Source organism: Terrapene carolina, unplaced genomic scaffold (assembly GCF_002925995.2).
Source record: "Terrapene carolina triunguis isolate 2854851 unplaced genomic scaffold, T_m_triunguis-2.0 Scaffold397, whole genome shotgun sequence".
Taxonomy (NCBI): Eukaryota; Metazoa; Chordata; order Testudines; family Emydidae; genus Terrapene; species Terrapene triunguis.
Window position 1 is genome coordinate 2010806 of NW_020664748.1, and position 22619 is coordinate 2033424.

At 50.6% G+C, this 22619-nt stretch overlaps 2 protein-coding genes across 8 annotated transcripts in view; one reads left to right on the forward strand and one right to left on the reverse strand.

Moving 5' to 3' along the window:
* The first annotated feature begins 244 nt into the window (after positions 1-244).
* On the forward strand, positions 245-16356 carry MSTO1 (misato mitochondrial distribution and morphology regulator 1). Of its 4 annotated transcripts, none has more exons than XM_026658109.1 (13): positions 245-484; positions 1473-1542; positions 3644-3719; positions 10831-10885; positions 11892-12033; positions 12194-12311; positions 12406-12540; positions 12824-12976; positions 14154-14285; positions 14580-14764; positions 15363-15467; positions 15581-15696; positions 16032-16356. In XM_026658109.1, exons 1-13 carry the CDS (start codon positions 256-258, stop codon positions 16268-16270), a joined length of 1755 nt encoding a protein of 584 aa, XP_026513894.1. In that variant the 5' UTR covers positions 245-255; the 3' UTR covers positions 16271-16356. The 4 variants fall into 4 exon arrangements, with proteins under 4 accessions (XP_026513894.1, XP_026513895.1, XP_026513896.1 ...); XM_026658110.1 differs by having other exon boundaries at positions 16035-16356; XM_026658111.1 differs by having other exon boundaries at positions 12203-12311.
* A 74-nt stretch (positions 16357-16430) lies between these two features.
* Positions 16431-22619, reverse strand: part of LOC112110478 (GON-4-like protein) — a 50413-nt gene continuing 44224 nt past the window's right edge. For all 4 annotated transcript variants that reach the window (XM_024205493.1, XM_024205495.1, XM_024205492.1 and 1 more), the window contains 3 exons: positions 21462-22290; positions 18595-18697; positions 16431-17159 (listed from right to left, as the gene is read on the reverse strand). In XM_024205493.1, the coding sequence (XP_024061261.1) occupies positions 17010-17159; positions 18595-18697; positions 21462-22290 (1082 nt within the window). In that variant the 3' untranslated portion in view covers positions 16431-17009. The remainder of the gene's footprint in view (positions 17160-18594; positions 18698-21461; positions 22291-22619) is intronic.

A 22619-nucleotide genomic window follows, 5' to 3' on the forward strand; every position in this document is an offset into this window, starting at 1 on the left:
GCCTGCCTCGGTCCGCCTCCTCCCCAGCCCCAATCCCCTCTCCCCCACCGGGCTCCCCGGCCCTGGCATAACACCGCACCCCCCCCCGTCCCAATCCCCGCAAAACCATCTCCCCGGCCCGCCTGTTTCCTGGCCTGGGCCGCTGATCTCGACACCCCTGGCCTAGCCTGCCTCACCCCACACCCGCTTGTCTCCCCGCCAGGGCCGCTCCAGCCGCAGATCGATCGCTGGAGCGGAGGCTGTGGGGAGGGCAATATGCGGGGGCGTAATGGGGACTGTCAGGTACAGGGCACCAGGTGTGTGGGGGGAGTTGCTCAGTCTCCTGGTAGCACCGACCGCCTCTCTCCACCGCAGGATGCTGCGTTGCGCTGCGAATCAGAGGTGCAGGAGCGCAAGATCTGCCCCGATGTGCTGTACCGGGCTGGGCGGACCGTCAGTCGGCAGGAGACATACACACCTCGACTCATCCTTATGGACTTGAAAGGTAGGAGTGGGGGCTGCTGCACCCCGGGGGTGTGAGTGAGACCCTGATGCCAATGGTCTGTGGGAGGTACTTGGAAAGGATCTTGCTGGTGGGTGTTGTCAGATGCTACCGGTGTGGTGCTCTGCTTTCTCCTGTGTTGAGATCACTCGGCTGCGTGCGTGTGTTCCCTCTGTGTGCTGTCCCAGCTCTGCAGATAGCTGACACAGCAAACCTGACGAGAACCCCCAATAACCACAGAGTCTAGTAAGATGCAAAGTCACGTCGACCAGGTTTATTGCGACCTCGGACACAATTGCAGTTCCCCGTAGATTACTTAGTCTACCGGGCATACTACTAATAGATGCCTCTTGGCAATGGACCCGGTTCAGTCAGTGGTGCCCCCTCGGCCGGACAAAGACACCACCCCAGGGATACATTCTTATACACAGGTATAAACAAGTTACACATCACTCCTGACGTAGCGAGGTACAACCCCTCTACGTAGCAAGGTACAACCCCTCTATGTAGTAAGGTGCCGCCTCTCACCTTGTACATGTTAGTTCGATCAAAACAACTCTATCCATCATTTTACCCTTTTGCACCTGTCATTGGGATGGGTCGGCCTGTTCCATGTTATCTGTGGAATGTTCCAGTATAGTGTGTTCTGTACTTTAACTTTGCTAGGTGAATATATATTTATGCAACATCAGCCCTTTTCCTGCCAGCTTCTGTGAGCAGGGCCTGCCTCTGGCTCACCGCTTAACTTTGTTTTATGTTAGCAAAATCTTGACCATTACTTTAGTTCAGGCCTCAGACCAGGCCTCTGATACCAAGGTTTATATCTCAGGGCCTCCTCTTACTACAGTGGGATGCCCTCACCACTGGGGCAAGTGCTTTTTACACACACACACACACACACACACACCACCCCCCATCACTTCATCCCACTCTCTCTGCAGGTGCATGATGCCTGGTAGTGGTAGCCTCAGTGACCTATTCTTTTGTGCAGGAAGCCTGAACTCTCTGAAACAAGAGGGATGTTTATATGGGGACACGAAAATAGACACCTCAGTAGCATGGTGAGTGTTACCATTTGTTCTTTCATCCTATTAGCTGGAGAGGTTACGCTGCTGCAACACTGTGGGTCATGTGCCTCCTATTCCTCTTCTATGGAGCCTGCACTTAGACCTAGATGGACCTCAGCTGTTGGTCTTTCCCTAGCTGCTAGTTCTTAGACGCATTGTTCTCTCTCTGCCATATCATGCTCTGCTCTAAAATGGACAGCAGTTGAGTGAGAGATTTGTAGCTGTGCCTTTGTAGTGGCCTGGAAGCACTAGTGAATGCACTGTATTGTAATGGTGCTACTTGGTCAGCTGCAAGGCTTAGCTCAGTCACTGCACAGCTGCTTTCAGGTGTTGTGGCTGTACTATATAACCATAAAAGTTAGGTTTCAGAGTGGTAGCCGTGTTAGTCTGTATCAGCAAAAACTTCGAGGAGTCCTTGTGGCACCTTAGAGACTAACAAATTTATCTGGGCATAAGCTTTCGTGGGGTAAAAAATTAGAGGTGTCAAAGACATGTTAGGTGCTATCCTGGGTCTCCTCCAATCTGGCTTCTCCCCTCTTTCCCTAACAACTGCTCTCATTAAGGTTTCTAATGCCTCTTTGTGCTTTCAGGGCTTCTTACTCAGTCCTCATCTTTCTGAAGCTTCCAGCTGCTTTTGGTTCTGATCATAGAATCTTAGAAGATCAGGGTTGGAAGGGACCTCTGAAGGTCATCTAGTCTAACCCCCCTGCTCAAAGCAGGAACAATCCCCAACTAAATCATCCCAGCCAGGGCTTCGTCAAGCCTGACCTTAAAAACCTCTAAGGAAGGAGATTCCACCACCTCCCTAGGTAACCCATTCCAGTGCTTCACCACCCTCCTAGTGAAAGTGTTTCCTAATATCCAACCTAAACCTCCCCCACTGCAACTTGAGACCATTACTCCTTGTTCTGTCATCTGATATGACTGAGAACAGTCTAGATCAGGGGTCAGCAACCTTTCAGAAGTGGTGTGCCGAGTCTTCATTTATTCACTCTGATTTAAGGTTTCACGTGCCAGTAATACATTTTAACGTTTTTAGAAGGTCTCTTTCTATAAGTCTCTATAATATAAAACTAAACTATTGTATGTAAAGTAAATAAGGTTTTTAAAATGTTTAAGACGCTTCATTTAAAATCAAATTAAAATGCAGAGCCCCCCCGGATGGGTGGCCAGGACAGTGTGAGTGCCACTGAAAATCAGCTCGTGTGCCGCCTTTGGCACACGTGCCATAGGTTGCCTACCCCTGGTCTAGATCCATCCTCTTTGGAACCCCCTTTCAGGTAGTTGAAAGCAGCTATCAAATTCCCCCTCATTCTTCTCTTCTGCAGACTAAACAATCCCAGTTCTCTCAGCCTCTCCTCATAAGTCATGTGCTCCAGCCCCCTAATAATTTTTGTTGCCCACCCCTGGACCCAGACTAATGTTTGTTTTTCTTAGATTGTAAATTCTTCTATGGGAAGAGATCGTGATTCCTGTTTGTATGAAAATGACCTAGTATGCTATGCATGATACTGGACTGCAGATAATTAATAATCTAGTTCCTCCTGCTGCACAGCAGGTCATGATTAAACATTTGAGACCTCTGTTCTCAGCCTGAAACTGCCCCCCCAAGTGGATTCACAGCTCAACACTGAAGTCCTCTTCTATTTGCGAAAGTTCCCCTCTTGCTCACTCTCTTCCATGGCCTGATATAAATTAAAGAAAGTTAAAGAAACTGACAGGCGCAACCTCTTTTAGTAAAGTCCCATGGACCTGGAACAGAATAATTCTTTCTGCTGCTCTTCAAGGTTAGAAGGAATCATCCCCTCTGGGTAGGTTATTCTTAGAATTGTCCACTAGGTGGTTTCTTGCATCTTCTTTTGAAACATGCAGTATTGGCTATTGTAATTAATTAGGAATTACCATAATAGAGCAATGTTCTTATCACAACTCAAGAGCCAGGCTGTATTTAGTGAGCTAGATACTAGACTGTAAGCTCTTTGGGGTGGGGGGGGGACTGTCTTGCTATATGCATGTAGAATGCTCAGTGCGACCTTGTTCTCTGAGGCCTCCTTGTGCTCCTGTAGTATAAATAATGAGGGGATTTATTTTTCAGGCAGGGTAATCTGATGACTCATCAAGAAGACCCTCCTGCAAAGAACCTCTTTCTACAGGACCTCAGCAAACTGGAGGTGAGAAGCCAGAACTCAAGGTGTAGAGACTGAATGGGTTTGATTTGTATCCTAGAACCAGAGATGCTAAATTAACAGGGTTTTGGTCTTGGCAACAAGCTTTGTTAGATATTGTTGCTTTTCTTGTTGGTAGGTTTTGGTGTCTAGACCTTTCTACTCCAGCTACCCCACGTACAAACTTGGCCAGATCCTGTTGATCTGCCTGCTTGCTTTTTTTTTGTAAAAGAACATGTGGTTGGAATTATTTCCCTCTTAAACCTTCCTAAGGCCTTTCTGAACATAAGACCAGCAGAGCAGTTGACTTCTCCATGTCTCCAGTGGCAATGCTCAAGGGCAGAGAGACTGAGAAGCTGCAGTAAAGGCAGAAAAGACGGTTACTCACCGTTGTAACTGTTGTTCTTCGAGATGTATTGCTCATATCCATTCCAGTTAGGTGTGTGCGCGCCGCGTGCACGATCGTCGGAAGATTTTTACCCTAGCAACACCCGGTGGGTCGGCTGTGGAGCCCCCTAGAGTGGCGCCGTTATGGCGCTGGATATATACCCCAGCCGACCCAGCGCCCCCTCAGTTCCTTCTTGCCGGCTACTCCGACAGTGGGGAAGGGGGGCGGGTTTGGAATGGATATGAGCAACACATCTCGAAGAACAACAGTTACAACGGTGAGTAACCGTCTTTTCTTCTTCGAGTGCTTGCTCATATCCATTCCAGTTAGGTGACTCCCAAGCCCCACCTAGGTGGCGGGGTCGGAGTGAGACATTGCTGTGTGCAGAACCGCTGACCCGAAAGCAGCATCGTCTCTGGATTGTTGCACCAGCGCATAGTGAGTAGCAAATGTGTGGACCGATGACCACACTGCAGCTCTACAAATGTCCTGGATCGGGACTTGAGCCAGGAAGGAAGTCGAGGAGGCCTGGGCCCTCGTGGAATGAGCAGTGAGGTGTGGCTTTGGTACACCGGCCAGGTCGTAGCAAGCACGAATGCAGGACGTAATCCAAGAGGACAGGCACTGTGAAGAGACCGGTGATCCTTTCATCCGGTCGGCCACCGCAACGAAGAGTTGCGTCGTTTTCCTAAATGGCTTTGTCCGGTCAATATAGAAAGCCAGGGCCCTGCGAACGTCCAAAGAATGTAAACGCTGGTCTTGACGAGTAGCGTGCGGTTTCGGATGGAAGACCGGGAGAAATATATCTTGGTTTACATGGAAAGGTGATACCACCTTCGGAAGAAAGGCAGGATGGGGGCGAAGCTGCACCTTGTCCTTGTGGAACACCGTATAAGGGGGCTCGGATGTCAGCGCCCTGAGTTCCGAGACGCGTCGTGCTGAGGTGATGGCTACGAGGAAGGCTGTCTTCCAGGATAAGTACAGGAGTGAGCAGGTCGCCAATGGTTCAAACGGAGGCCCTGTGAGCCTGGAGAGGACGAGGTTGAGGTTCCACGTCGGAACCGGCTGTCGTTGCTGTGGGTACAGCCGGTCTAAGCCCTTGAGGAATCTAACGACCATCGGGTTAGAGAAGACCGAGGACGTGAGTTCTCCTGGGTGGAAAGCGGAAATGGCGGCGAGGTGAACCCTAATTGAGGATGTCGCCAAGCCTTGCTGTCTTAGGGACAGAAGGTATTCCAGTATCAAGGGGATAGGAGCCTGCGCGGGAGACGTAGCTCGTTGCTCACACCAACAGGAGAACCTCTTCCACTTGGCTAAATAAGTGGTCCGCGTAGAGGGCTTTCTACTTCCCAGCAGGACCTGTTGGACGGCCTGGGAGCATTGCCGCTCTGTCCGACTCAACCATGAAGCATTCACGCCGTGAGGTGGAGTGACTGCAGGTCGGGGTGACACAGCCGGCCGTGGTCCTGAGAGATGAGATCCGGAGTCAAGGGGAGCGTGATGGGCCTCTGTACTGACAGCTCCAGCAGTGTGGTGTACCAGTGCTGTCTCGGCCAAGCGGGAGCGACTAGAATTACCCATGCATGGTCCCTGCGGATCTTGAGCAGCACCCTGTGGACGAGCGGGAATGGAGGAAAGGCGTAGAACAGATGGTCTTTCCATGCCATGAGGAAGGCGTCTGACCGAGAGCCCGGGGCTCGCCCGTGTAGGGAGCAGAATGCCTGGCACTTCCTGTTGGCCCGAGACGCGAATAGGTCGATCTGGGGAAACCCCCACCTTTGGAAGACGGAATAAATGATGTCCGGGCGAATCGACCACTCGTGCGTCTGGAAGGACCTGCTGAGACGGTCCGCCAGCGTATTCTGGACTCCAGGAAGGAATGACGCCGTGAGATGAATCGAGTGGGCGATGCAGAAGTCCCACAGGCGAATGGCCTCTTGGCATAGGGGAGATGAGCGAGCTCCGCCTTGCTTGTTGATGTAAAACATGGCCGTGGTGTTGTCGGTGAGAATCAGCACGCAACGGCCCTGTAGGAAGTTGAGGAAAGCCTGACAAGCCAGGCGCACCGCCATCAGCTCTCGGACGTTGATGTGCAGGGCTAGTTGGGACGCGGACCACAGGCCTTGGGTATGGCGCTCCCCCAGGTGAGCGCCCCAGCCTAGAGATGAAGCGTCCGTAACTAGGTGGAGGGAGGGCTGTGGGGCGTGAAAGGGCACTCCTGCACAGACCGCTGCGCGATCCGTCCACCAGGCGAGAGAGGCCAAGACCGAGGCCGGAACCGTGGCCACCATGTTCAGGTCGTCTCGATGAGGACGGTAGACCGATGACACCCAAGCCTGCAGTGGGCGAAATCGCAGTCTGGCGTGCCTGGTTACGTATGTACACGAGGCCATGTGGCCCAAAAGGACAAGGCATGTTCTTATGGTGGTAATTGGAAAGGCCCTGAGACCTTGAATGACGCTTGAGATGGTATGGAATCGGCTGTCTGGCAGTATGGCTCGGGCACGTCTGGAGTCCAGGATTGCTCCAATGAACTCTATCCTCTGAGTTGGTACTAGAGTGGACTTCTCTCTGTTGAGTAGAATGCCCAGCTCGTGGAAAGTGCTTGTCACTATGCGGACATGAGCCTGCACTTGGTCCCTGGTGCGGCCGCGTACCAGCCAGTCGTCCAAGTACGGGAACAGCTGTATCCCTTGTCGACGAAGGAAGGCCGCGACGACTGCCAGGCACTTGGTGAACACCCTGGGAGCCGAGGACAAGCCGAAGGGAAGGACTGCGAATTGGTAGTGCACCCTGTTTACCACAAATCGCAGGAAACGTCTGTGGGGCGGATAAATTGCTATGTGGAAATAAGCGTCCTTCATGTCGAGGGCGGCGAACCAGTCTCCAGGATCCAGTGAAGGGATGATGGTCCCCAATGACACCATGCGGAACTTCAACTTTAATATGAATTTGTTGAGTCCGCGCAAGTCTAAGATGGGCCGTAGACCCCCTTTTGACTTGGGTATCAGGAAGTAGTGGGAGTAAAACCCCCTGCCCCTTAGCTCCGATGGAACCTCCTCTATGGCCCCCATAGCGAGGAGCCCAAAAACCTCCTGTGTAAGGAGTTGCTCGTGAGAAGGGTCCCTGAAGAGGGACGGGGAGGGGGAGTGGGAGGGGGGGGGGCGAGGAAAATTGGAGGGCGTATCCTCTCTCCACCGTGCGAAGGACCCAACGGTCCGAGGTTATACGGGACCAAGCACGGTGGAAGCGGGAGAGGCGATCCCGGAAGGGGGGAGTTGGATCCTGGGTACCGGTCGTGGTGCCGTCCTCGACCGCACCTTCAAAAGGTTTGCCTAGGCCCTGAAGGTGGTCTAGGCTGGCCCTGGTTCTGACCGGGTTGAGGGCCGGTTGACCTCCGCCTACCACCTCGACCCCGCCTCCTAGCAAAGTCCTGTCTTGGACGAGGCGGGGGAGGGTAGAAGCGCTGAGGCTGGGGCTTGAAGGGTCTGCGCTGCGGCCCTGGGACATGCATCCCCAGGGAGCGCATCATTGTCCGAGAGTCTTTAAGATTTTGGAGCCTCGAGTCTGTTTTCTCCGAAAAGAGGCCCTGGCCCTCGAACGGTAGATCCTGCAGGGTCTGCTGCAGTTCAGGTGGCAAGCCTGACACCTGGAGCCAGGAGATTCGGCGCATTGCTATCCCCGACGCCAGGGTCCTAGCGGCCGAGTCCGCTATATCAAGGGACGCCTGCAGAGAGGTGCATGCCACCCGCTTGCCCTCCTCTACCAAGGCCCCGAACTCTTCCCTCGATTCCTGGGGAACCAGCTCTCTAAATTTCCCCATCGAGGACCACATATTAAATCCATAGCGGCCAGCCGAATAGACCTTGCGTCCGAACAAATCGAAGCGCTTAGCGTCCTTCGATTTGGGCGCAGCGGCCTGCTGGCCATGGCGCTCCCGTGCATTGACTGATGAAACCACCAGTGAGCACGGTTGGGGGTGAGTGTACAAGTACTCATAATCCTTTGAGGGCACAAAGTACTTCCTCTCAACCCCTCTGGCCGTGGGCGGAATAGAGGCCGGGGTCTGCCAGATGGTGGTGGCGTTCGCCTGGATCGTACGGATCAGCGGTAATGCCACCCTGGATGGAGCATCCGCTGAAATGATCTGTACGATGGGATCATGGACCTCCGCAATCTCCTCCACCTGGAGGTCCATATTGCGAGCCATGCGGCGCAGCAGGTCCTGGTGGGCCCGGAGGTCTATGGGAGGCGGCCCAATGGCGGATGTGCCCACTACGGCCTCATCAGGCGAGGACGAGGAGGATGCCCCCGGTGGCAAGGGGTCCAATGGTTGGTCCTGCTCCAGGTGTTCCTGGAGTTGGGCATCGCGTGCCCCCAGGTCCAGGGCCTCTGCTGGTGCGGGCGCTGGCGCCTCCGCGTCCCTTGGAGGAGGGCGGGAGATGGTGGACTCTGGGGCCCTAGGCTCCGAACGGCCCGAGCGGGAGGCAGATAGGGGAGCTCCTTGTGCCTGATGGTAGGCCCAAGGAGTCCAGAAGGACCAATGCGCAGGCCCTTGCATAGGGTAGTCGGTCTCCTGCAGGTGGCCGGCCTCCACTGCCTCAGATGATCGCGACGCCGATCTCGACGGCCACGGCGGTGCCGAACCCGACGCTGTCGGTACCGGATGGTACGGTGCCGATCGGTACCGGTCGTAAGGCGATCTGCCCCTGTGCGGTGCCGGAGAGCGGTGCCGGGATCTGGAGCGGTGCCGGTAGTCCCTCCGGTGCCGGGATCCCGACCTGGAACGGGACGACGATCTGGAGGAGACGTGGTACCGGGAGCGGCCTCTCGAGCCCGAGTGGCGCTCATACCGGTGCCGGGAACTGCGTCTCGAGCCCGATCGGTGCCGGTCGTCTCGACGGTGCCGGGATGTTGAACGGCGCCGCGAAGAGGATCTGGGCCGCGAGTACGACTGGTGCCGAGGTGATATTCGGCGCCGGGACTCCGAGCGGCGTCGGGACCTGCTCCGGGATCTGGAGCGGTGCCGAGAGACTCGTGCTGGCGACGGTGGGCGCACCAGGGCAGGTTTTCCCCTGGACTGCAGGACGCGTGGAGCCACCGGTGCCGGGAGTTGTGACGGCGCCGGCTCCGTGAGGGCGATCAAGTCTCTCGCCGTAGCGAAGGTCTCCGGGGTGGAAGGGAGACAAGGTTCCACCACCAGCCTTGGTGGTGAAACAGTCCGCACCGGACTCAACGGCCTCGGTGCCGGAGTCGACGGTGTGGCCGCCTGTCTTTGGCGGTCCAACTGCGGACGCGGCTCTACCCCCGGCACCGGGGGAGCCGGTATCTTCGCGGCAGCAACGTCCCGCGCCTTGCCGGCCTTCTTATGGCCCGGAGAAAGGGATCGGCGCCGAGGTTCTTTAGGAGGGCGCGGTGCCGACGTCGGTCGGTGCCGAGCAGTCTTTTCCGCCGCACCGGTTGGGCCCGCCGGGGCGCTGCGCACCGAAGCGCTCGGTGCCGGGACAGGGCGCCCCGAGGGAGGATCCGGACTCAGAGCCGCCTCCATCAGGAGCTGACGGAGTCTAAAGTCCCGCTCCTTTCTTGTCCTTGGCTTGAAGGCCTTGCAAATAGGGCACTTATCTGCTGGATGAGCCTCTCCAAGGCACTTCAAGCAAGAACTATGCGGGTCGCTGGTTGGCATATGCTTCCCGCAGGACACGCACGGCTTAAAGCCAGGAGCCTTGGGCATGGGCCCGGCTGTGCGCCGGAGGGAAAAGGGGAAAAACACCCCCTAAACCCCCGATAACAATATACAACTATATATATATATATATATATATATATATATACACTATACACTAACTACTAACTAACTTGAACAACTATCTATATAACTAACTATAACAAGAGCAATGAGAAGCTAGGGAGTGTGGAGATCAGCTAAGCCGCGCTCCACAGTTCCAACGACCGTCAGGGGCGGTAAGAAGGAACTGAGGGGGCGCTGGGTCGGCTGGGGTATATATCCAGCGCCATAACGGCGCCACTCTAGGGGGCTCCACAGCCGACCCACCGGGTGTTGCTAGGGTAAAAATCTTCCGACGATCGTGCACGCGGCGCGCACACACCTAACTGGAATGGATATGAGCAAGCACTCGAAGAAGAATTATAGGTTCTGGATTTAGTTATTGGTGATGGGTGTAGGAGGGAAAGCTGTCCTTGCACAGACTGTGAAAAAAGTACAACTGTAAATGGACCAGAGACAGCCATTGGAATTGCACCAACAGTGGTTTTTTTGTTTTTTCAGAGGATTCAAGAGCTGTGAAAGGGTCTTTTCTCTAATGTTCAGCTGTCTGTGCAAATCAAAGGTCTCCTGTTTTGATGTGAAAGAAATGGATGAAATGTTGTCCAAATAACACATCCCTGTAGCTTGGCAGTAGTCCTACAAATTCAGGCTGAACATCTACCATTGGTGTCCTTGATTAAGATTGCACTCCTCCCCTAGTGCCCTGCAGCATGCATTATACTAGTTGCCTGCATCACAGTACTGCTGTTTATGTGAACCACTTTGGGGTCATTCAGGATAAAATCACTAGAAAAATGAATGAGACTTTATGAACTATACAGCGTACCATAGAAGCACAGATGTAGAACAATGTTCAGAGCCCCATCCCACTATATTGCCCTGTTACCCATTTACAAGTGAGGCAAAGCCATAGTAAAACCTATCTCTGGGGCTTTTTGTTGCAGGGAGGCATGTCCTCTGATGGAGGCTTCAGTCCCAGAGCTCTTCCTCTCAGTAAAGGTGTGTAAGTCTTCCATGCCTGTCTGTCTGTTTAGGTCAAAGATCACAGAAATGGAGAATTGTAAAACGAGTGAAATAGGGAAGGGACTTCATTGCAGTCAATCATGAGATTAATTACGATTAAAGAACGTAAGAATGGCCATTCTAGGTCAGACCAAAGGTCCATCTAGCCCAGTATCCTGTCTTCTGACAGTGGCCAATGCCAGGTGCTTCAGAGGGAATGAACAGAACAGGTAATAATCAAGTGATCCATGCCTTGTTGCCCATTCCCAGCTTCTGGCAAAACTGAGGCTAATAGCCATGGATGGACTTATCCTCCATGAATTTATCTAGGTTTTTTTTTAATTCAGTTATAGTCTTGGCCTTCACAACAGCCTCTGCTAAAGCGTTCCACAGGTTGACAGTGCGTGATGGGAAGAAGTACTTCCTTTTGTTTGTTTTAAATCAGTTGCCTATTAATTTCATTTGGTGACCCCTAGTTCTTGTGTTATGAGGAGTAAATAACACTTTATTTACTCTTCTCCACACCTGTCATGATTTTATATGACATATTCCCCCATTAATCGTCTCTCTTCCAAACTGAAAAGTCCCAGTCTTATTAATCTCTCATCTTATTTTAAGTCCAAATTCATCATACTCCCTCCTCTGGCTGCTTTCCTCCATTGATTGGTTTTGTATGCTAGGATTCAGCTCTACAGCACTCTAGTTAGCACAAAGTATAATTTTACGCACAGGTAATAGTCTTATCACAATACTATCCTGTTGCTATGAGTCTGTGACAGGCAGGGGTTTGGGATAATGCCATGGTGTGAAGGGCACAGGAAATAAGTGTGGGACTAGGTTACTTGGTTACCAAGAGAATTATGTGTAAAGTACTGGGAGCTTGGTTTAAAATCAAAAACACTTTAGCAGAGAGCCTTGTGATCCCACTGTCTGGGTTATTAGAAGCTGAGTGTTGGATGGACCCTCCGACCTGAACCTTTATCTGTAAATGTTCTTCTTGCAGATGTATCTCAGCTCCCTACACAGTTGCATGTTTCCCAGAAGGGTCACCAGTTGGAAGGTAGTGTGCGGGTTTGGTCTGATTACCTCCGAGTGCATCTGCATCCCAGAAGCATCTTCATGATACATCAGTACAACAATGATGGGTATGTTTGTTTCACTTCAAATGCAAACTGAGGCAAAGTGGTAGCTCCACGAAGGGGCACAGCTGCTGACTGCAATTTAGGGATCAGCCTAACTGGATACGTGCTAAAAGACACAAAAAGTGGGAGTGGAGTTAAATGCTCACCTTGTCCCTTCTGTTAGGGAGTCCAGTCAACTCGAAGCCTTTGGACAAGGTGAAAGCCTCCTGCATGACCCCACTTACCTAGAGGAGCTGGAAGATAGATTGCACTTCTACGTGGAAGAGTGTGATTATCTGCAGGTACATGGGGTTATATTAACCTGACCTGGTTGGGGAACTCTGCCAATTGAACTTTTGGTAGAAATTCAAACACTATTTGTCCCTTTCGGTATAGGGTTTTCAGATTCTGTGCGACTTGAACAATGGATTTTCTGGAGTTGGAGCTAAGGTGACAGAACTTCTCCATGATGAGTATTCAGGGAGAGGAATCCTGACATGGGGACTGACTCCAGTCATTCGTAATGTTGGGGTAAGTGTGCAGTGGGAAAAGAGACTCTTCCTGATCTCTTGACATTAGTGCATACATTCTTACTCAGACTGCTTCCTGTAAAACCGATATTGAGGATAGATCAAAAAAGCATCTCAGTGCAGTGAGTACTGCAACAGTAGCTGCCCTTCTATCTGCCTGGCGCAGCACTTTTACTTCCAAAGGAGCCTAAGGCCAGGGCAGATTAATCGGGGGGGCATCATGTTTAATTGCTAAATTGTTTAAGTGCCAAGCTGTGTGGATTTTTGGCATCTTTTGTCCGCAGGTGTCCTGGAAGGATTTTTACAGGCTGATGAACACAGTCCTGGGAATTGTCCATCTCTCCAGTCACAGCTCACTCTTTTGCCCACTATCACTCAATGGAAGTCTGGGACTCAAACCAGAAGCCCCCGTTACACTCCCATATGTACATTATGATGTGAGTATACACTGTCACTGACTGTGCAGACAGACTGGAAGCTTTTGGGAACCCTTTCTGTCTGGAAAGGCCTGACCACACTAGTGTATATATTCTATATTGTCAGAACTTTGTGCCAGAAGGGCTAAATCCTCCCATGCTAAAAAATCAAGCTATGTTCTATATAGGGGGAAGTTCTAAATAATAGCTTGTCTCGGGGAACCTGCCTAATCCTATCCCTAACGTTTGAAGTTGATTACGTAACTCCATCTCTGTATATTTCCTCAATTTTAAACCTACAGCCCCTTAGTTCTGGTCTGTCCAGTGACCTCGGTGATCTGTTTAATAATCCTTAGATTACTGACAGGCCTGAAGTATTTACCAGCTGTCTTCTGCTCACACATGAGCCTACATTCCAATTACCTTTGCTGCCATTTACTGCACTCTCCATTTTAGCTCTGGGTTATGGCCTTTTACAACATTAGTTGTAATAAATGTAGGTTGCTGAATTGTTTCACACACTTGCCTTGTGTTTGTAGGTAGAGCCCTGCATAAATATAAAATTTGTATACACATCTGATCAAGCATGGTAAGCAGATAACCACAGATTTGCAGGGCTCTAGTTACAGGATTAAGATGGATTCATTCACATAATTGAATTCAATTTGCAGAGTCTCAACTCTTGTTTAACTGGTTCAGTCCAAGGCTGGAGCTAATGCATATGGGTGACTGCACAGGAAATCTAAACTGGTGCAAAGTTGTAATTGCAGGCAGACACTGACTCATTGCACTCTGATTTAATCAGCTTCTTACAATGCTAGTTGAATTGCAGAAAGCTCAAAACTTTGTAGATTCTAGAACCTGGTCTCAGTGACCTGAGCCCCCAACTGGGAATGCACAGCAGAACATATGGGATGACCATAACACTAAATTCTGTCATTGGAGAAATTACTAATGAGGTAATCAGCAATAGCAATTGTTTTTATTAACAGATTTCTACTGAATAAATGTCAACAGGTTATTCAGGCTTTAAAATGTAACATCAGTTTATGTCTTCTGGGCTGTTTTGTTCTGCCTTGGTCATTCTGAGTAGAAACTGCTTAAGTTGGTTTGGTTAAGAAACGGAAGAATCTGAAATTCAATCTTAAATGACCTTTTCCTTCTGTAACTTTGCTGTGGTTCAATTGTTCTTCTGTAGGCCTCTCTAAACTATCACAGCAGTGCAATCTTGGCAACAGCATTAGATACCCTCAGTGCTCCATACAGACTCCATTCCTCCCAGTTCTCCATGGTACAGCTTGCTGACGCATTTAACAGCTCTGGGAGAAAGGTAATGTTCTTCTAAGAAAATCATTATCGCTCAGCCCCTCCAGCCTCACTGTGGCCATTGGTGTAAAGTAGAAGTAAAATGGTGAATGTGTTACAATAGCTATTCTGTTTCATACCTCAGTGGCAGAATCTTTCCTTTTGCCTCTGTGCCTGTGGATGTTATTACCAGCAAACATTGATGCAGCATGTTGTTTTGGATACAGATCTCTTGCATGAGTCCCCCTGATCCCCAGATAAAGCTGAGACCAGATTATTGCAGACATTTCTATTGGCCTGTTCTCCCTCTGGCTCTCAGGTTGTGGCTGCAGGAGCTGCTGTACCCTTTCCTATGGCATATGGTCAGTCTCTCCCAGATGCTTTGTGCAGCTACCAGCTTGCAGTGCCATGGACACCATTGTCTTCATGTGGGGAGCAAAAGGACAGCTGCTGTTTTGCTCAGTCTGTTGTGCTGAGAGGAATTGGCAAAGAAAATCATATTGGGTAAGAGAAACAGCTAGATCAAGTACCTGTCTTTCAGAGCTGGCCCCTAGCCGTGGTGATCTCTGACAATAGGGGCTTCTTAAGGGAGGGACTCTTGCTTTTAAATCCTTACTTGTCCAAAAGAGCTGAAGCAGGTAACCTTTAGGATATGTGGAAGGCCTGCTTTGCCTGTCAGGTTACCACCTGACAGGCTGGTGTCAATAAGGGAGAATCTCTTATTACTAAGGCCTGGTCCACACTAACCCCCCACTTCAAACTAAGGTACGCAAATTCAGCTACGTTAATAACTTACCGCGGGTCCAGACGCGGCAGGCAGGCTCCCTTGTTGATGCCGCGTACTCCTCTCGCCGAGCTGGAGTACCGGCGTCGACGGCGAGCACTTCCAGGATCGATCCCAGAAGATCGATTGCCTGCCGCCGAACCAGGAAGTAAGTGTAGACCTGCCCTAAGAATTACAGTACCCTTGCATTGTTCTAGTACATGCTGCTGGTTTTAGATCAGTATAGAACCATTGCTGGCCCCCTGTAGCTCAGTCACAGTTACCAGCATCTCAGTTCAGGTACTCCTATAATATGCATTCACATGTTTTTCTTTGCAGTAATCTTCCTCCAGGGTCACAACCCAAGTCTGCCCTCCATGTTTGTGAAACTGGAGAGGAGGTTTTGGGAAGTTACTTACATGCTCGGTGCCCAGGGACATTCAGGTTGGTGATATGCTCTGACTAGGCAGCTTGGGGGATGGGTCACTGACTGCTAATTATGAAACTTCTATATAGTGAATTTTGGATAATTCTTCCTCACTTTGTTTCCTTGGCAGCACCTCATATTTGATTCAGGGCCCATGTAAAGTGTTACCTCCATACCCCCAATTTTTCTCTGCTCTTCTAAACAAGCAAGGTTTCCTCCTGGACAAGCTTCCTAGCTGCTCAACAGGTAAGATGCTCTAACACACCCTATGTGTGACAAACTGCTCGGTACCATACAGCTGCATCAAACAGATGTGGGGAAGGGGTTAACATGTGGGGGATTTTTTGTTTTTTTTAAAAAGCTTGAATTAGAGGATATTAACAAGCTGGCACCCTTCTAAAGCTTGCTATTTTTCAGCTGTTGGCGTATGGCCAGTGCATGCCAATGGCATTGTCCTATAGGCTTTCTCAAAACCCCTTCCCCTAGAAGAACACTTATTTTAAAAGTAGAATAGGAAGGGGATATGGTGATATACTCTGAATGTGATGACAGATGTTTCAGTGGAGATGTTTTTTCCACAGCAGTTGAAAGCATTCCTGTCCTAACAGCACTACAATCATCACCTGCTCTGTACAGTGCTCTCTACAGTTTATATAAGGAGCTGCATCGAGTGGATATACGGCGCTGGGCTAGCTTTTTCTCTGCAGGCATTGAACTTTATGATTTTCAGGAGGCCCTACATGAGCTAAGAACGCTGTCACAATGCTATAAAACAAGCTCTGAGTTGGATGAATCTGAGGATGAAGTAGACTCCAACTAACTCTACTACCTATCACCTGAGGAAGAAGAGAAACTTTTTTTTTTTTAAATGTTGAACTAGGGCACTGACTTTAAAGAATAAAATGTTACTGCAAATTAGGTGACAGTTGTGCTGCATCTGTTATACAAGGGGAGAGGGTGGCTTTAGACATCTGTACAGCACCAGTGTCCATCATTTATCACAACAGAATGGGGTTTATGCTGTATACTGAACAATAACCATGGATCATTTTAGCTTATAGCCTTTCCAGATATAAAAAGGACAGTAATGGAATTTGCAAAATTTGAGAGTGGGAAAGCATTTACTTCACCTGAAAACAGGACACATCTTATGATACAATAATTACAAGTTTTTTACTGCTGTATCTGCAATAACTCACTAGTATGTTCAATTTAAATCTTTATTACACAGAGGCAGGGGTTTGGGAGCCAGGGCCTAGCCCCAATGGAGTCTTTAAGCTCTCCCCTTTTAGTCATGCAGGTCACATTTGCAGAATGAAAAGCTGCCAGAGTAACATTATTCTACTAATTTTGTGTCAAACATTAGACCTGTGCTCCTGCAGAAATGAAGTTTAATTGGTTATATATGTAGCAAGATTATCCCAAAAAGTAAGGTGCCATTTTAAGTTACAGTCCTGTGCAAATATTCCTGCCTCTACCAGAGCATCCCTCTAGCAGCAAACTGGCTAGTACCTAATGACAATGTCACAAGTGTAGTTTGTCCACCAGCACAAATGTGTTTAGTCATCCTGTTCTTCTTCAGAGAGGAGTAGATCCTTATCTGACAGCTGGTCAGTATTGCTGGTGCTTGTTGCATCTTCCTCATCCTCAGAGCTTCCATCATAGGAGGTATGGAAGAGCCTCATCAATTCCCTGAACCGGTGGGACACCTGACCATAGAGAGAGAGTTGTGATTAAATGACTCATGCACGGGGGTCTGTAGGTCCCACCCATCCATAACACCAAGATTGGACATTACTATGAAAGCAGAAGTATTTAACACACACCAATCCCATCAAAGGAGAATGAAACAAAGGACCCAGGAACCATTTTAAAAATCTTGGACACCAAGCAGTCAAGTTACAGAGTTGAGCTAATTATCTAATGTTAATAGCAAACTGTGTGTGGAACATCACAGACCTTCCTCAAGGCAAAGCCTTTACACGATCAGCCTAGCAGGGGTTTAGGCTAGTACATGATGGTGGGAAACCACAGGAGTTACATCTCTGAACAGCTCACAACTCTGCCAGTGCACCACCATCCTAAATTCCAAATTCCTTGTGCAATTAGTCCCAGCACTCTTCTGCAGCGACTGATAAGCTATGCAGGTGGACTTTTTTTTTTCTGTTTTGTGGCACAAGGTAGGCTTGGCACCCAGGCTAATGCAGTAACCATCTCTCAGTCCCTTAAGCCAGTGGTTTCCAAACTTTTTTTCTGGTGCCCCAGTTGAAGAAAATTGTTGATGGTCGTGACCCAAAGGAGCTGGGGATCAGGGGTTTGGACTGTGGGAGGGGCTTAGGGCTGGCATCCAGGGGTGAGGGGTTCAGGGTGTGGGTGCAGGCTCTGGGATGGAGCCAGAGATGAGGGGATTGGGAGGGGCTCAGGGCTGGAGTACAGGCTTACCTCTGGCAGCTCCCAGTCAGCAGTGCAGCTGCAGTGCAGAGGTAGGCTTCCCACCTGTCTGGCACCGTGGACCGTGCTGGACCCCAGAAGTGGCCAGCAACAGGTCCGGCTCCTAAGTGGAGGCATGCAAGCAGCTCTCAACCACAGGCACCGCCCCCTGAGCTTCCCAGCCAATGGGAGTGCGGAGCCAGTGCTCAGGGTGGGGGCAGTGCAGAGAGCTCCATGGCCCCCCTGCCTAGGAGCTGAACCTGCTGCTGGCCACTTCTGGGGCACAGCGCGGTGTTGGAACAGGTAGGGACTAGCCTGCCTTAGCCGGGCAGCACCACCAAGGGGACTTTTAACAGCCCGGTTGGCAGTGCTGACCAGAGTCTCTATGACCCAGTGCTTTACGTTCCGTGACCTGGTACTGGGTTATGATCCACAGTTTGAAAGCCACTACCTTAAGCAGTGGTGCTCAAAATGTTGTATTGGTGACCCCTTTCACACACCAAGCCTCTGAGTATGACTTTTTTATATTGAATACTGTTATAAATGCTGGAGACAAAGCAGGTTTTGGGGGTGGAGGCTGACAGCTCAACCCCCCCATCCCACAATCTCATGACACCCCCGCTACCCTAAGAAGTTATGACCCCCCCCCCCAGTTTGCAAACCCCTTAACAGCTTTCAAAATGATCTGCACTCCTCTCACATACAAGCACTTACCTCACTAGCAGTTTTATTGCCTAGTTCCTGTGAGATGGCACTGAAGGTTTCCAGGTGGGCTCCTCGCTCCTGGCAGGTGGTAAGAATGACACGGTCGGCCTCCCTGTAAGCAATACACCACAGTTATGGACACAGCTTGGAGCAGGAGACTGACCCTACAGCCACCTCAAGTATGAAAAAAAACCCACCAATGCACTTCAGCCTGAGTCAGGGTGGGATGCACAAAGGGACTCAGGTTGTTGCAATGCTGAGCATCATGGTGTCTAACTTTTAGGTGCTTAGAAAAATCACAGGAACTCCTCTGCCATCCCCAAAGCCCAAGTTAGCCACCTCTGGGGAACCTTCGACTGTGCCTCACAAAGCCAGCAAAATAGGCCAGGAGCCACCTAAACTAGCCACTGGGAAATACCAGCCAGAGCTCTTTCAGAGATAGGAAACCAAGTCTGGGCTGCACAGAAGACATCTAGCTCGGCTAGTGAGCCACACAATGGAGAAAGATTGGTGACTGGCTGCTTAAGTTGTGTACAGGATTTGAAACAAAACAGCTAGTGGGGGAGGGGAGGAGAGGCGGTGCCTGAAGAGGGGCAAGACTGCCCTTGCAATCTTTAGCCTAGTGGATAAGGTACTCATCCAAAATGTAGGAGGCACCCCCTCCTGAGGGAGAAGCGATTTGAGCAGGGATCTCCCACCTCACACGAGTATGCTAGGCTCGGCTATGGAGTGTCTCTTACATTCTCTAGCTTAGTTTAAGTATTCCATAGTTTAATTAATGTGGAACTTCAATAGGAGAGACTGAGGGCTGGTCTATACTTAGCCGCTAGTTCGGCGGCTGGAAATCGAACTTCCTGGTTCGATTTTATCGCGTCCAGACCAGACGCGATAAATCGAGCCAGGAAGTGCTCGCCGTCGACTGCGGTACTCCAGCTCAACGAGAGGAGTACCGCGGAGTCGACGGGGAGCCTGCCTGCCGCGTGTGGACCGCGTCTGAACCGCGGTAAGTTTGAAGTAAGGTATGTCGAATTCAGCTACGTTATTCACGTAGCTGAATTTGCGTACCTTACTTCGACTTGGGGGGTAAGTGTAGACCAAGCCTGAGGGAGTGCTACATCAGCATAGTCCATAGCCTAGTTGTTAGGGTACTCAACTGAGAGGTGGCAAATCCCTGTTCATATTCCTTCTCTCCCTTAGGAGGACAGGAGACTTGAAGTAAAGATAGCTAACATCGTAGGTAAGTATCCTGGCCCCTAGGCTAAAGATTATAAGGGAGATCCTCCCGCCAGGGCTATGTATGAACTCACCAGAGAGGCTGGATCTGGTAGGCCTGCTCAGAGGCCACTGTCACGGAGTGTAGGGAAGTCAGGGCCCTGCACCCCCAATTCCTGCGATTCACCGTGACACTCAGCCAGCCAGTAAAGTGGAAGGTTTATTAGACGACAGGAACACAGTCCCAAACAGAGCTTGTAAGTACAACCAGGACCCCTCAGTCAGGTCCCCAGGGGGTAGGGAGCTTATCCATCAGCTTTGGGGTTTCCTCCGCTTCTCCAGCCAGCTCTAAAACTGAAACCCCTCCAGCCACCGCCCCCGGCTCCTCCCCAAGCCTTTGTCCAGTTTCCCAGGCAAAACGTGTCACCTGGCCTCAACCCCCCTCCTGGGCTCAGGTTACATGCTCAGGTATCATCGCCCTGGTATCCCATCACCAATGCAGACAGTCTCAATAAAACTCCCACGCAACATTCCCAGGTCAATCCGTCCCACTCCCTACTCCGTCACAGCGACCTATCAGATTGGGTCCCCTGCCTACAACTTGGGCAGCCACACACCTATTTTTTCCTTGTTTGCGAATCACGCTGAGGCTTAGGTGGGACACAGGTGTCCAGATGCCTATAATAGGGCAGCTGTGTACATGCATATGCAGGAGACAGGTGCCTCGCTGCCTAGAGTGAGGCTGCAGCACACATGGCCCAAGAAAAAAAAGGAAAAAGTTGGGCACTGAGTAAATTTAGGTGCAAGAGTTAGGCAACAGCCAAGCAAGTTTTTCATGAATAGCAGGTGTGCCTAAAACTAGGACTTAGGCATCTTCATGGCTGTCACCCTAAGTGTCTCTCTCAAGAGCTGCCGCACACTGGTGATGGCCAGCTTCAGGCATTGTGCTTAGCCTTTCGTGGGCAGGTGCATAAGCAGCAGGTTGCATAGGCAGGGGAGGCATTGCCTCCCCAAATAGCCAGGCATAACCCCACCCCCTGCCGCGATGCTCCCTGAGTGCGGCTACAGCTCCAGTATCCTCCCAGATCCGAGTCCAGCCCCCCAATGTTCTGGGGTTGGGGCTGCGCATTGGCCACCTGCCTGCCCCACCCCACCCCAGGCTGGGGCTGCCTGCCGCCTGCCCTCCCAGTGCTCCTTTGTGGCTGGGGGGCTAGCTGTGGGACTGGGCCGGTGGCCGTGGCGGGGGGGGGAGGGGAGGTCTTGGCTCTTATGGGGCCCTGGGCAGAAGGAGCGGGGCCCTGGGCAGAAGGGGCAGGGCTAGCCTCCCCCAGCCAGCAGTGCATGCGCCACCCATGCACAGGGGGGCTCCTAAAGAAAACCCCCTTCTTTTCCAGCCCAAAGTATTGGACTTATTATTAGAACCTGCCTGAAACAAGGCAGTATGTTTAACAGCTGGGATGAAAAAAGTGTTACTAGAGCAGTTAAGAACAGCAGCATAAGAAACTAGACTGGAGAGCAAGACGAAGATAGATGAGAAGACACAAGGAAAGACATCAGGAACGGGAGACAGCAAGATGGACAAAAGGGAAACTATAGCAGCTGAGAGATGAGCCACTGCAGATACAATATAACAGGAACATACAATATGATGCATGAGGACATACCTGGTCCAGAGAACAACCTTCTCCCCAGTAGAGCTGACTTTGCTATTCTTTGCACACACGGTGGCTTCCATGATTTTCTGCTGCTGCTCATCTTCCCTTTCCCCCTTGTCGGAAGGAACTGCTCTACATTCCAGCTCTTCAGACTGTTGCTGCACCTTGAAGCAGCAGTTACTTTTATTTGACTTTAATCTGCTCTGTGATTCCTGGTCAAAAGGAGAGACTCCAGTGCAGCCAGTACCATCTGCTTCTGATAGTACACGATCACTGGGGACCTGCAAGTGGGAGCTCTTATCCAGTATCTTCAGCCTGAGTTTTCTAACTGCTCCCAACCAATTCCTCCTCACTTCAGGTTTTCCTTTCAGGGGGAAGGACAATCTCTCCATTTCTCTCCCTCCTGATTTTGAAGGAGCGTGTCCAGGTTTAACTGATGACTTGAACTGAAGGGCTACATTCTGTTGCGAGCGCCTTCCAGGGAAATGATCAGCTCCCGTGCAGCCTGTCCTTGTAGCTGAATCAGACCCTAAAACATGCTTGGCAAGGCCAAGGGAACCCTCACCAGTCCCTCCACGTCTCTGGTTTAATCTTGTCTCACTATCACTTCCTAGACCGTAAGGGTTGCTTTTGTTCTGTTGAGGCAGCTTTATATTAAATCCAGAGTCAGTAATTCCAGTTTGACTTTCTTTTGCAGTGTCCACAACAGCAGTGACCCCAGCTTTTGCAGAGCACAGAGGGCTTCCTGTAGAGCTCAGTTCTAGGACCCTGCTATTCGGCAATCCTCCTTCAGAAGACACGCCTCTGCAGCAGATCAACTGTCCTTCTAGTTGAGATCCTGCCCAAGAAACCCCACAAGATTAGTAGGAGGAACTTCTGAAGGACAGAGATTTTAGATTGGAGCACAAAGTGCTGTAAACCAGAGAACACAGTTTTAACCTCTGCTGTGCACAGATCACTCCCCAGTGCAGTTTCCCTACGTATGTTACTGTGTAAGAGTGCTGGGTGCAGAGGTAAATCACAGCTAGCGAGGCTCTGAATATCCCGTGCCTGTAAAAAGGTGTTACACATGCTAGTATCCTAATGTGGACTAGGTGCTGCCTGCCCCTTAATAGTGAAACATGGAAAACAAGATGGCAGCGCCATATATGCTAGGCATCATGGTAC

Bases quoted from the DNA above. Each gene is read 5' to 3' on its own strand.
- MSTO1 (XM_026658109.1), top strand. From the start codon at position 256: ATGCGGGGGCGTAATGGGGACTGTCAGGTACAGGGCACCAGGTGTGTG. The intron at 485-1,472 runs GTAGGAGTGGGG...TCTTTTGTGCAG, and splicing joins CATCCTTATGGACTTGAAAG to GAAGCCTGAACTCTCTGAAA. The intron at 12,312-12,405 runs GTACATGGGGTT...CTTTCGGTATAG, and splicing joins AAGAGTGTGATTATCTGCAG to GGTTTTCAGATTCTGTGCGA.